At 39.9% G+C, this 14598-nt stretch overlaps 1 protein-coding gene across 5 annotated transcripts in view; it reads right to left on the reverse strand.

The window, feature by feature from the left end:
• Positions 1-4676: 4676 nt before the first annotated feature.
• cep104 (centrosomal protein 104) overlaps positions 4677-14598 on the reverse strand; it is a 258319-nt gene continuing 248397 nt past the window's right edge. For all 5 annotated transcript variants that reach the window (XR_005945259.1, XM_041205856.1, XM_041205857.1 and 2 more), the window contains 2 exons: positions 11040-11130; positions 4677-6260 (listed from right to left, as the gene is read on the reverse strand). Coding sequence is in view for 4 of the 5 variants with exons in the window: in XM_041205856.1 (XP_041061790.1) it covers positions 6124-6260; positions 11040-11130 (228 nt within the window). In the remaining variant the exon portion in view is untranslated. The remainder of the gene's footprint in view (positions 6261-11039; positions 11131-14598) is intronic.

A 14598-nucleotide genomic window follows, 5' to 3' on the forward strand; every position in this document is an offset into this window, starting at 1 on the left:
TTTGCCAATAAAGCCAGCATTTGCCTATTAACAGCATTCACTTTAGTTGGCCATTTTCGAAACCATGGACATAGAAGGAATGATCTTTTATAGTAAATACTTGAGCAGAAATTCAGCATCTAAATGGAGAAAAGAATAATTTATGTGAACTGTATTCACACAGACGTGGAAGTCAACCAAATCAACCCCCCCAAGTATTATGCCTCCCGAGCAGACAGAAGTAGTCGGACTTCGGGATACTTAATGCAAAATGTATGCCCATAGTTTAATCTGCTGGATGTGAAGCTTCCTCGATCTGCAAATTCTCATAGCAAAAGACAGTATATAGGTGAGGCGAATGACTGCCCTTGACATTAAGACATTTGACCTCACCCCCTTCCAATGGCATCTTCCAATGCAATCACAGAAGGTGCAACACCTGCCCCCTTACCTCCTCACCGTCCAAGAGCCCAAACACTCAGGTGAAGCAGCACTTCACTTGCACCTCCTTCAATTTGTCTCACTGCATTCACTGCTTCCAATGCAGATCGCATGGAGACCTCTCTACATTGGGGAGACCAAACGCAGACTGGGTAACACCTTTGCAGAACACCTTTGGTCTGTCTGCAAGCATGACTCAGACCTTCCTGCTGTTTGCCATTTCAACACACCATCCTGCTCTCATGGCCATATTTCTGTCCTTAGCCTGTTGCAATGTTCCAATGAAGCCCAATGCAAACTGGAGGTTCAGCACCTCATCTTCCGATTAGGCACTTTACAGTTTTCTGGATTTAACATTGAGTTCAACAACTTCGAACCATAAACTCTCTCCTCTATCTTCACCCACTTTTTAAAAATGTATTTTAAATTTTTTATTCTTATTTTACTTCATTTATTCATTGTTTTATCCCTTTTTCTATCCTTTTTCCCTAACCACTGCCCCCTGCGCCACCAAAAGGGCTATCAGTTACTTGTTTCATGTTCTTGCAACAAGTTCTGTTATTAACACATTCTGCTTTCTTACCTTCATGCCACTATCAGCAGCTTCTTTAGTCTTCACCACTACCATTAAAATTCCATTTGCCATGTGTTCATGACATCTTTGTCCATCTCTCCTTAGCTCCCACCTATCGCTGAGCTTCTATCCTGCTTTACCTACTCCACACCCCCCCTTAAACAGTATAAATTTCATTTCTACTTCTCTTTAGCTCTGAAGACTTGAAACATTAACTCTGTTTCTTTCTCCAGGCGCTGTCAAACCTGCTGAGTTTTTCCAGCATTTTTCTGTTTTTACTTCAGATTTCCCACATCTGCAGTATTTTGCTTTAAGCATTTGACCGAATGTAGCATCAAGGCGCCTGAGCAAAACTGGAGTCAATGGGAATCAGAGGGAAAATTCTCCACTGGTTGGAATCATACTCAGCACAAACGCTGTTGGAAATCAATCATTTCAGTTCCAGGACATCACTGCAATAGTTCTTAAGACCAGTGTCCTAGGCCCAAACATCTTCAGTTGCTTCATCAGTGACCTTCCTTCCATCGTAAGATCAGGAATGGGGATGTTCACTGTTGATTGCACAATGCTCAGCACCATTCGCGATTCCTCAGATGCTGAAGCAGTCCATTTCCAAATGCAGCAACACCTGGACAATATCTAGACTTGGGCTGACAAGTAGCAAGTAACATTCACACCACTTAAGTGCTGGGCAATGACCATCTCCAACAAGAGAATTTAACCATTGCCCCTTAACATTCAGTGGCATTATCATCGCTGAATCACCCACTATCAATATCCTGTGGGTTACCATTGAGCAGAAAAGAAACTGGACAAGCCATATAAATACTATGGCTACAATAACAGGTTAGAGGCTGGGAATTCTGCACCAAGTAACTCACCTCCTGCCTCCCCAAAGCCCGTCCACAAGATGTAAGTCAGGAGTGTGACAGAATACTCTCCACTTGCCTGGATAAGTGCAGCTCCAACAACGCTCAAGAAGCTTCATACCATCCAGGACAAAGCAGCCCACTTAATTGGCATCCCATCCACAAACATTCACTCCCTCCACCAACGACACACAGTGACAGCAATATCTACCATCTACAAGATGCACTGCAAAAACTCACCAAGGCTCCTTAGCACCTTCCAAACCCACGACCGCTACCATCTAAAAGGGGAAGGGCAGCAGATAGATGGGAACACTACCAACTGGAAGTTCCCCAAGTCACTCATCATCCTGACTTGGAAATATATCATCATTCCTTCACTGTTGCTGAGTCAAAATCCTGGAACTCCCTCTTTAACAGCACTGTGGGTGTACCTACATCACATGGGCTACAGCACTTCAAGAAGGCAGTTCACCACCACCTTTCCAATGGCAATTAGGGATAGGCAATAAATGCTGGCTTAGACAGCGAAGCCCACATCCCATAAATGAATAAAGTGGGCAATGAGAATATCACAATTAGATGCGCTCACAGGCTTCCTTGTTTCCTTGAGAGCTGATCTGAAATATTTATTTTAATTTAGAAAACGAGAGGGGAGTGAAAATAAAGAGGGCAAGCTGCCTTGTGCAGTTCCCATTTCGTGTCTGCATTGCAATACAGGCCTGGGAATGGGCTCATTCCCTCAATTTCTGTGCAATTTTGTAAAATAATCAAGGCACCACAACTGGACTCCTCAGTGGCGCAGCCATTTTATGCAGTGACCAGTACAGATTATTGAAATTCCATGTTATCAGTGGTCCTTGCTGGGTAGAGGCTCTACAACTGGCTCCACCACTTCTTGGTCAGGGAAGAAAAATCTATCAGGGTAACAGCTTGTGAGCACGAGTCAATGACCATTTCTGAAAGTCTGTACTCAAGACGTTGGTGACAGACTGGTGGGCAAATGAACAATGCTCATTTGGGCAAGATATAGAATGGTGACCAACTGTCAAAGAGTCAACACTTTCAAGAGTGGAGAGAAGGGTGAAAATTGGCACAGAAAAAGAAATGAAAAAAGATTATCCTATTCCTCCCAGTGCAGACAGCTATGTATAATGTACTTGAGAATGCAAAATATATTCCTCACAGAAACTGCCTTCACAAAATCTAAACTTGGTGATTAAAGGAGGAATAATCTGTATTTCAGGAAAGATTGCAATAAATATGAAACTGCACATTTGACAAGGATATGTACAAAAAAATCACTAAAAAAATGAAAAATCTGATTTTTAAGCTAAATACACTTGGAATCAATAACAAATTATGGTCAACCTCTTTTCAATTGGTAATGTACTTGTAATCATATACATTGTTTGAAAAACCCTAAACCCTACAGTTAGTTCACTCAAACAGCTTTGTCAAATACTTTGAACCATGGATTTAAAATAAAATAAAGTTAATCTGGATTACCCAAGGCCTTTTGCAATGGAGATATTTTAATGGTTGGCCTTGTAATTTTACTTGTTTCTAAATTAGCTAAGCCAGGCTTATGGGGAACGGTGAGACACTGTGATCTAGGCAATGGAACTGCAAAATCCTTTCTATTTTCACTTAGCACAGCTTTGACCACAGTAGATTTTGTGACCAAAACAAACAGTTTTGACTTGCTAATTTAAAATGTAGAAGAAATATTTACATGCAGTTCACCTGTCGAAGCTGCCCATGTATTTATTACTCTTGGAAAAACTCAGCAGGTCTGGCAGCATCGGCGGAGAAGAAAAGAGTTGACGTTTCGAGTCCTCATGACCCTTCGACAGAACTTGTTCTGTCGAAGGGTCATGAGGACTCGAAACGTCAACTCTTTTCTTCTCCGCCGATGCTGCCAGACCTGCTGAGTTTTTCCAGGTAATTCTGTTTTTGTTTTGGATTTCCAGCATCCGCAGTTTTTTTGTTTTTATATATATATATTTATTACTCTTGGTGGTTCTCAGGATTCATATAATTTTTGGGTTGGTGAGTTGTAAGTTTTGAAAATTTTCACCATACTTTTAGCACTTAGCCACATTACTCTGCTAATATGGATGCTGTCCTCCTATTTTTTTTAACATCCCAGGACTGAATCCTTCCCCTATCTTCAGTGTGGCCTGCAGGTGGCATCCAAGTGCACATAGATTGACCTGGTCAGCCTGGATTGAAGTCTTCAGCGTAGGTCCAGTGTTCCCCTGTTGCTGGCCTCCCCTTGGTGGATGCCTGAGCCCAAAATTTGGGTGAGGAAAGCCAACCACTGCTGTGCACCTGGTTGGCCTAGAGCAGAAATGATTTTAGGGCCTTCTGACTACGGTCTGAAGACTAGCCAGATAGTTCTCAGCTTCAAAGATCCTGTGGTCCACCTTTTGGGAGGTGGAGGGTGCACGGTGGCAGTAAAGGAAAAGAGGATTATTTCCCATTTTCCATTCTCTGTGTGTTTGCTACCTGATACTACCCCTTTCCTCCAGTGTGAGAGAAGTGGCACAAGCGCCAAGGCCCACCTGCTGAGGCAGCTTCTCTGTGTAGGCCTTTGCCAAACTCTATTTCACTTCAATCATATTCTCATTGTTTGCATTCTTCCCCACAACATTACAAAACGGAATTTTGCATAGTCCAATGTCAAACAGCTCAGAACATTTGGCAACAGTTTGTGAATAAATAGTAATTAAAAAATCTTTGTTTAATGCTCCAGATATCTAATAAGCATTTAATTTGATTAAGTATCCTATGCAAAAACCACATAAAAGCATCATCAGTGCCATCTTTAATCTGGGATTTTGTGGTTTCCAACAAATATAAGCAGAGAAACAACTGCAATTTATTTTTGGATTCGTTAAAAACACACCACCCATAATCTTCTACAGTTACTAAACTATGTCACAAACATTTAACATGATTTTTTTTTTGTTTGGGCAATATTGCTCCCAATACAACTCAAGAAGTAATGGTTGGGATTCTGGAATAATTTTCAACAAGTGAATGAGCATTGCAGCTGATTTTCTGCAATGTTGAGATTCTAGACTTTAGGTAGATATTCCCACATTGGGTTTGTTGGTGTTTAATAATCACTGTACAATTTAGATAGATGGAAAAATCAGGTGGGTTCTGTTGGCCTTTCCCAACCAATGCTTTGCTATGTGTTTCATCTACGCAGTTATTTAACATAAAAACAAAATACACTGCCCTTTAATGTTACTTCATGGGTTTCCCTAATGCATTTTACCATCAATATTTTCCTTGCTAAGTGTTTACAGGAGCAAAGCTAAGTTGTCTCACTCCACTCTAAATGATTCTATTCACATAGAAGCAGCAATCAGACTTGTAGGCTATAGATGCACAAAAGAGCTGCAGTGGGAGTTCCAGTCGCCTAGCATTTCTCAATCTATCTCAAATTAAGTTCCACCGTCAGATTCACAGAAATATTTGCCACAGATTTATTGCATATAACTAGTTTGCAACAACCACTTACTTCAGGGATAATTTTCTGCAGTGAACAACAGTCCTAGCTTTCAGTCTGACTCTGACAGTAAATGATTTATCTGGTCATGATGAGCTCAATTCCCTAATGGGTTACAAGTAACTCAAGTATTTGGACAAAAGTTCAGAGATAAAAGAATGCTTAAGTCCAATTTTCATATTGCAGCACCTCATAAAAACCATGTGGCACTCTGCTGCAAATAAAATTGTTTTTTATGTGGGCAGTTTAAAATGAATGATTCTGTATAATTGTTAACAATATATTCTAAGCAGGACTGCTGTAATTGATCAGTCCAAAACAGTGAGATCAAATTCTCTTCCAAAGCTGTTGCATGAAAGGAAAGCAAATGGGGAAAAAAATGGATTTCAGTAAATTGGAATTTTCTGCAACACAATAGATGAATGGACTGAGAGATAACTACTGAACTTGTATTTTACAGTCCTGCTTTCTTTTAATCATTTCATTAAACAACTTTCTAAGTACCAATGGAATTATTTAAGGAATTAAGCTGGAGTCTAGCCTGGATGGGATGGATGTTTCATAGGTATCAAAATGGCTCCAATAAGTCAGAAGCATGCAAACAGCCTTTTGCCTGTCAGTGATTTCTCAGTCCTGTGTGCATTCATAACTGACATTGCAATCTGATTGTTCGGTGTTCGTGGTGCAGGGGTTTCGTTAAGTTTGCTGCAGTATTTTGACCTTTGGATGGTGCAAGTTCATCGTCGATTTGGAGTTATGCTTGTTGTTTTGTTTAACCCAGCTCTTGGAGCAGGAATTTTGCTGACAGAGGTTGGGGAACGTCCTTTAACCCCTGTTGGACCCGACCTAGATGTAGCCACAGTTCCAGACTTTGCTGTTTAGAAAGAAAATAGACATTTAATTGCCTTTATTAAAGACCTTTGTCATACTGTTGCAATGGTATGAACAGTGAATAGAAAAAAAAGTGTTACTTTCAACAGAGGCCTAAACTGAGCGGAATGAGCAACTTGGCAGGTTGAAGCAACCTGGCAGGAACAAACCAAGAGTGAACGTGTACTTTGTTCTGGTTATTAATGTGAACAGAAATAATGTGCGGGGAAAATTAATTATCATGTGCATTTAAGTTTGATGTGCTTTAAAGAAAGTGTCAGGAAACAAGCATATATCCTCGGCTATAAATCACACCAATTTTATTTCATTATAATTCTGTGCTCTAGCTGGATGTAAGCAACTTGTAAATACTTAGCATGCAACTTCGCTGAGTTAAGCTAAACGCAAATTTCACATATATATCATTTATAAATTGCCACTGCATTATGCACACACAGATAAACCTTATGTAGTAGGCCAGCTCATTCATGTCATCAAACCACAAGCATGACCACAAGTTAACCAAAGACATCTGTTCAATAGGTTTTATTCAACAAGTGATCTGATTAATGAATAATCAAATAAGGTTGTGTTGATAGAATAACAGGTGTCTATTAAATTAAAATTTCCACTTAGTTAAAGGCATCTTTTACAGTGAACCTGAGCATTTGGTGCTAATAGTACAACATTCACATTTGAGTATCACTTCGCTATTAACTATGTATAACAATTAGTGATAATGAAGCAATCCGAACCTGGGAAGGGGTAGATTAAAGCACATTTCTTTATAGATTATTTGGAAATCGAATGAGTGAAAAATCACTTCACACCACACAGTTTCACTCACGTGGCTGATAACCACAATTTAGTTTTTTCTCCAAAGTACGTGTAAGGAAAGTATAATGCAATATTCCCAAAGAGCACAACTGGAAGATAGAAGTGGTAGAACTAGCAATATTGCCTTCTTGTTGACTTGCAGAATCATCCCGAAATCCAATCTGTACTTCCACTTAGCAAGGCACCACAACAAAGCACAGCTATACAAAATTCCCCATCAAGCTCATGTTTGGAGTTCCACAGATATCCTTCAGCCCCTTTAATAAATTTGTATTCAATGGCCCCAATACAACTCCCACATTCAGTAATTCTTTGAATATATCACTGGAATGAGACTATTTCTTCCGCCAGCTGCATTAACATTATATGTAAGGTTTTTGAGGGCTCATTTCTGCCGCCCTTTGTGTTTCACTGTTTTGTGGAACAAAGATGAAAATAAAAAATATCTATAGAAGAGCAGGGGTTGGTACATGAATACTAAGGTTTAAATAATCTGAGCAATTTGATGATTTACAATATTTACAAAAAATGATTACGAAGTCACCCTAATCAGTCAGAATGACCATTGTCTCTCTGATAAAGTGACTAGCTTAATTTTATTAGATTTACGTAGGGTAAATGTAGACTGATGTCATTTGTGTCTGCAATAAATTAATTTATCAAGGGCTTCCTAGGTGCATTAAATGTTCCTATGAAAACTGCATTGCAATAGACAGTTCAGACTTCCCAACCATTCAAAGATCACAACGTTGCCAATGAATTTTTTTAAAAATGGAAAGATGCCACCATTAGAGCAAATGGAATGGATGCACTTGAATGCATTTCACTATGATCTACCCAATGCTTTGTTGTAGTAATGAAAGTAACTTCCTGTTTCAAAAATATGAATGGATGACTTGTGACCAAAAGTGAGGAGATATTAATAAAAATATGCAGAAGAAATTAGCCATTGCTCATCATTTAAAGAGGCACGTGGGGTTTAGATACAGGGTGGATAAACTAAAATGATTTAAGCATGGCCACAAATATGAGATGAATGCGATGCAGAATAGACGGGAACAGCATTTCAGAATGGCAAGAATCTTGGGAAATAACATTTGTATAGTTGTATTGGTGTGTTTAGCAATCTCCGACCAAAGCCAAGCTTGCTGTTCTATCACCAGGGGCAACTGTTGATACCAGAGCTGGGTAAGTGTGATTAGCATGTACTCAAGTAGCAAAACCCCTCTCCTGAATCTACTCATTCTTGATACTTCCAAGGTTTTGTTCTCAGGTTGGATAACTAGACATCCACAAACTTTTAAGGTTATTCCTCTTCTGATTTCCCTTACCAGAGTCACTTTCATCAATGCATCTGATACGAACTCTCACTTATTTATTAAATGACAGATGCTGTCTCCATTGGCCAAGGCAAAAACAAGGAAAATTCACTTTCCTCTTTTGATCTGTAGGACAAGGTTTATGCACAAATGATCAAAATGGGACATCCTTTCTCCTAAAATAATTTTCCAGTAATTTATGTGATTTGGGAAGCCTAATAGATAGATGAGAACATTAAACTTGGGCAACATCAGTGAATTTTGCTAAAGCTAACATGTTTAGAATGGGATTTCAATGGGGCGGGGGGGGAGCGGAAATATCAAATTGCTACCAAACTAAACTGACGAATTTTAACCTGGATGCTAAATTAGGCCTCAGAAACAACATAGATACTAAGGCCGTAACATGGCTAAAAAAAAGCTATGAGGAAAAGTAAACATAAAAGAAAAATCTTGGAAAAAGCAAACAAATGTAACTCAAGGCTGCTGCAAAGGTAGATTATGCAGTACAACTCCAAGTCCTCTAGGTTATTAAGGTGATGAAGTAAGCTAAGTTAACTTTGATAGTTTTTCTGTGCTCTATCACCAAGCATGGTCAAATGCCAATGATTGGCAAGTTTGGTATGCTCCAGCAAACCAGTGGTTGCATCTTAGGGGCCATTTAGAGCATTACACGGAATTACATGTGACAAAAATGAAACATTTTTATTGATGTTATTTATTCGATTCTTTCATGTTGGTTGTCACACATGTAGTTAAAATTCGTTACCGCCTGCTATTTCTAAAGACTTCAAATACACAACTCATTGTCTAACGTGTGGATCAATCCCTGCTATTGTCTGTGGATGGGTACCTATCTAATAGGTCTTTCAATGTATTTGGAATTGATCAGTGAGGTAGGCCATACCATTCAATTTAATTACTAACATCCAGTGAGGTTTTTTCAGTATGTTTGCTGGCACTCTTTGCAGACAAAGGTGAGTCTTATTGTTGTCAATGGTGCAAAGAACAATGTTATCGTTTCTCAGAGCTATTTTCAAAGAAATCCAGAGATGCATATTGTCTGCATTGTACTTTGTCAGATTGAAGACAGCAGGGATACAGGGGTTAGCAGCTTTGTTATAGTAAACAGTTCCATGTGATGTCTGATTCAAACTGAACTCTCATCTATGGAGTTTATAAAGGCCAGTGGACTCAAGAGGTGAGGTGAGAGTGGCTACCCTTGACATCAAGGCAGCATTTGACTGAGTGTGGCTTCAAGGAGCCCTAGCAAAACTGGAGTCAATGGGAATTGGGGGGAAAGCTCTCTGCTGTTTGGAGTCTTACCAAGCACAAAGGAAGATGGTTGTGGTTATTGCAGGTCAATCATCTCAGTCCCAGGACATCACTGCAGGAGTTTCTCAGGGTAATCACCTAGGGCCAACCATCATCAGTTGCTTCATCAATGACCTTCCCTCTATCATAAGATCAGAAGTGGGGATGTTCACTGATGATTGCACAACGTTCAGCAGCATTCACGACTCCACAGATACTAAAACAGTCCGTGTCCATTTGCAGCAAGACCTGGGCAACATTCAGTCATGGACTGATAAATGGCTAATAATGTTCTTGCCATGCAAGTGCCAGGCAATGACCATCTCCAACAAGAGAAAATCCAACCATCTCCCCACGAATTCAGTAGCATTACCATCGCTGAATCCCCCACTATCAACAGCCTATGGCTTACCATTGACCAGAAACTGAACTGTACAAGCCATATAAATACTGTGACTGCAAGAGCAGGTCAGAGGCTGGGAATTCTATGACAAGTAACTCACCTCCTGATTTCCCAAAACCTGTCCACCATCTACAAGTCACAAGTCAGGAGTGTGATAGAATATTCTCTGCTTGCCTGGATGAGTGCAGCTTCAACAACACTCAAGAAGCTTAACACTATCCAGGACAAACCAGCCCACTTGATTGGCACCCCATTCCCCAACTTAAACATCCACTCCCTCCACAACCGATGCACAGTGGCAGCAGTGTGTATTATCTACAAGATGCACTGCAGCAACTCACCAAGACTCTTTTGACAGCACCTTCCAAAACCACGATCTCTACCACCTAGAAGGACAAGGACAACAGATGCATGGGAGCACCACCACCTTCAAGTTCCCCTCTAAGTCACACACCATCCTGACTTGGAACTATATCGCCTTTCCTTCATTGTCACGGGGTCAAAATCCTGGAATTCTCTTCCTAACAGCACTGTGCATGTACCTACACCACTTGGACTGCCGTGGTTTTAGAAAGTGGTTCACAACCACCTTCTCAAGGGCAATTAGGGTTGGACAATAAATGCTGGACCACCCAGAAACACCCACATGCCATGAGTGAATAAAAAAATCTGTTGTCACTATGTTACTGTATTTGCAGTTGTAAAACTGATAGTTACATTTGACCTTTTGCAGCAGACACTTTAATCAGGTTGCCCTTCTTCAGCAATACCAGAAAATTCCCAGGTTATTACACAAATTCTTTTGATTTTAGCAAGCATGCACGTTTTGCTCCAATGCATGTGTTTCAAATTGATGAAATGGTTAAAAACTGGCTCTTAAGGTGGTTCTGATTTATACAAAATATTTTACCTTGTTGGAGTTGCTGACCCCTCTGTAATGTCTGCGTCCTGCGGGGGTTCATTTTACAGCCATCTCTTCCCATGAGATGCACTTTCCAGGCCTAGGAAAGTTGGAAGAACAAGAAGGTCTCTGTTAGTTACGATCTGTCCAGTAAGCAGCTCCTTGTGGAGCAGAGCTGCAGACGGGCCTCTGCTGAAAACGGCGCAAACCACACAGGGCGAGTAGGTCAGCATGTCTGCCAGATCGCCTCATTTTTCCTTTCAATGTACAAAGCCATGTCTTTATTCAGGGCTCGACATCTTTAATGGAGTGGAGACTTAAACCAGCAACACAGTATCTTAATCTGTATATTTTTGTCTTCAAATTGTTACACTGTGAAATATTCATATGTATATTTAAAGCTTTCTACATGACAATAAAATTGACCATAATAAACACTTTTCAGGAAAACAATTCCAAATCTCTTGAATCAAAAATAGTCAAAACTCTGTTATTTTCACTATTTAGTCACAGTTTGGCCTTTTCTTTCTTTCCATGTGGTAAATACTGATACATACAGTGTAGGTATCACTAATGCAATTTCCACAAGGCTTTGGACTTGACTTTCAAGTAATAACTATAACTGATCTTTGTCGTAACTTCTTCCATTTTTCTTGGCTTCATAAAAATATGAAACATTTGTTCATTCAAGTTTTTTCATTAAAGTGTTGCAACTTGTGCAACTGATTTTTTAAAAAACATATCCATGCAACCAAAATGTAAATACCAGCATTAATAAGTATCATCAGGTACAACATTGGAGAGCAGGAGCCAAGGTGATGTAAAACTGTTCTATATTGTTTAACCAATAACCTGCAATATGCTTATAAAACAGAGTTTATATTATCAGACCTATTTTGTGAATTGATAATCAAGGTGAAAGATACTAATAAGATTAAAGTGTAGACATGGCAAATTAGCAAGTCTACCTACGTGATACCAAGCTCAGAAAGATAGTCTGAGGGACTTCAGCAGTTCAACAATCAACAATCCTGGTTGCAGACTGGCACATTCCAAGGTCCAGGACTATGTGCTGAGGGACACAGTTAAGCTTGGGGCAGCCGCCACAAAGGCACAATGGGAAAGGGTCGCTGCCTAAGACCTTTCTGCCACAGTGCACTGAGGGACTGGGAACTATTTAGAGCCCCTCAGGCTGTACAGCTTAAAATGAATGTCTGCCAATGATTGTAATATTCATTGTTTGTACTGATACACCTTGTGATTCATGTTGTAAAAGTTGAACCTGATTGTATTTTTGTAATGGTTCGAAATGTTTTTGAAGATTTATGAATAAAGTATATTTTTGCAAAAAAAAAACAACAATCCTGGGGGGGAGAAAATTGAGTTGAAGTAGAAAACAATATAATAAACCATGTTTTCAATATATTGAGGCTTTAGGGAAGAAGGAACTTTTGGACAGCATAGGTGGGATTTTCCAGCCCCAACATTGGTGGGCATCATCCTGCCTGCGACGATGCCCAACGGTGTTGGGGCAGGAAAATCCCAGCTTATACTGGCAGCTAAGAAATAACCCAACAATGATAATGACTAAAGCAATATCAATAAAATAGAAAATCAAATGACCTCCAGCAGAAATTGAAGAGCTGTCCAGAACTGTTAAAAATGTGTGGGAGAAACTAGCCATAATACGAGGGCAGCATTTATGAACAGGAACATGATAGAGCCAGTCAGTCCCAAGAGTCGGTTCTGCCATACAGATCAGCTATGAACTAACTGAACATTATCCCACTTTGAATGCCAACCCGTAAATACCTTAGCCAAACAAAAATCTATCAATCTCAATTGTGACATTTCAATTGATTTCTAGGCCGCGATTTTCTGGTCCCGTCGCAAGCAGGACCCGCCATGTGTGAGGCCAACCAGATGTCCACTGACTTGCGGCAGGTGGAGTTTGGAAAATCCAGCCCCTAGTCTCACCAGCTTTTTGGGGAGAGGGTTTGAGATTTCACCCTTGTATGAAAAAGTGTTTCTGAGATCACCCTTAAATAATTAGCTCTAATTTTCCCTAGAGGACTGCATAAAGAACTGGGAACTATCAAGAGGCCAAAAAAATATCCAAAAGCTTCTTCGGAATTTTGGCAATGGAAGAGATGCTTGTGCTCAATTTGAAATTGGAAAATACAATGAATCTGGAAACTAGAAACAAAGCCAAACAAGAAGTAGCAACTGTTCACTAGAATTAAGGCACACATCAAGAAATTATTTGGTTGAATTTCCACTCTTAACTATCCGCTGTAAGTTCAGCGCTTAAACCCCTCATCCCATCATTCTAATAAATCTCTGCACCCTCTCCAAGGCCTTGACAGTCTTTCTGAAGGCTGGAACCCAAAATTAGACACAATACTCCAGCTGAGGCCTAACTAGTGATTTAAAAATGTTTAACCAACCTACTTGCTTTTATACTCCTGTCCCTCTACTGATAAAATTCAGGATCCTATATTTTTTTTTAAAACAACAGTCTTATCAACTTGCTCTTGCACCTTAAAATGTATGCAAAGCCCTAGGTCTCTATGTTCCTGTGCCCCTTTTAAAATGGTACCATTTAGTTTATGTTTATGTGACCTCACCTTATTCTTCCTTCCAAAATGTCACTTTGCACTTGTGCATGCTAAATTTCAGCTGCAATGTGTCTGCCCATTTCACCAGTCTTTGTCCTCCCAAAGTCCGCTGCTGTTTACTACATGTCCAAATTTTGTGTCATTGTCAAATTTGGAGATTATGCCCTTCATGCTCAACTCCAATGGTCCCAATACCAATCTCTGGAGATAGCACTGTATACTTCTCTCCAATCTGAAAACAACAGTTATTCACTACCCCTTAGCCAATTTTGTATCCATGTTACCCATTTAATCCCACTGGTTTCAATTTTGCTAAGGAGTCTATTATGTGGTAGTTTATCAAATACCTTTTGAAAGTCCAATGCAGAACGTCCGCTGCACTACCTTCATCAACCTTCTACAATCCTTCATTGAAGAACTCAAATCGCGTTTGTGAGACACAATTTGCTTTAACAGATCCGTACTGACTGTCACTGATTCACCCATGTTTTTCCAAGTGACAATTAATTTTGTCCTGGATTATGGTATCAAGACATTTCCCCAACACTGACATTGGGCCAACAGGCCTGTGGTTACTAGGTTTATCCCTCTTCCTTCAATAGGCATTTGTAACCCTCCATTCCATAAGGAACCAAGCCCATATCCAAGGAACACAAAGATGTGGACAAAGTCATCCTTACCTCCCTCAGCAACCTAGGAAACATTCCATCTGGAATGGGTGACATTTCTGCTTTGAGCACCTTTTATGCACTTCTTTTTAAATCTATTTTATCCTATCCAATTTTTCTAACCATTCTTCCTTTAATGTGACATTGGGAAAATGAATACAAAGTACTCAGTGTCTCAGACATTATATGTAAAGATACATTGGAGATATTTTCATACTAGTTCACATCGGAAAGTAGTCTGGACACCCATTATGCCCGACTTCCCCAATGGAAGAGATCCTC

This window comes from Carcharodon carcharias, chromosome 15, assembly GCF_017639515.1.
Source record: "Carcharodon carcharias isolate sCarCar2 chromosome 15, sCarCar2.pri, whole genome shotgun sequence".
NCBI classification, from domain to species: Eukaryota; Metazoa; Chordata; class Chondrichthyes; order Lamniformes; family Lamnidae; genus Carcharodon; species Carcharodon carcharias.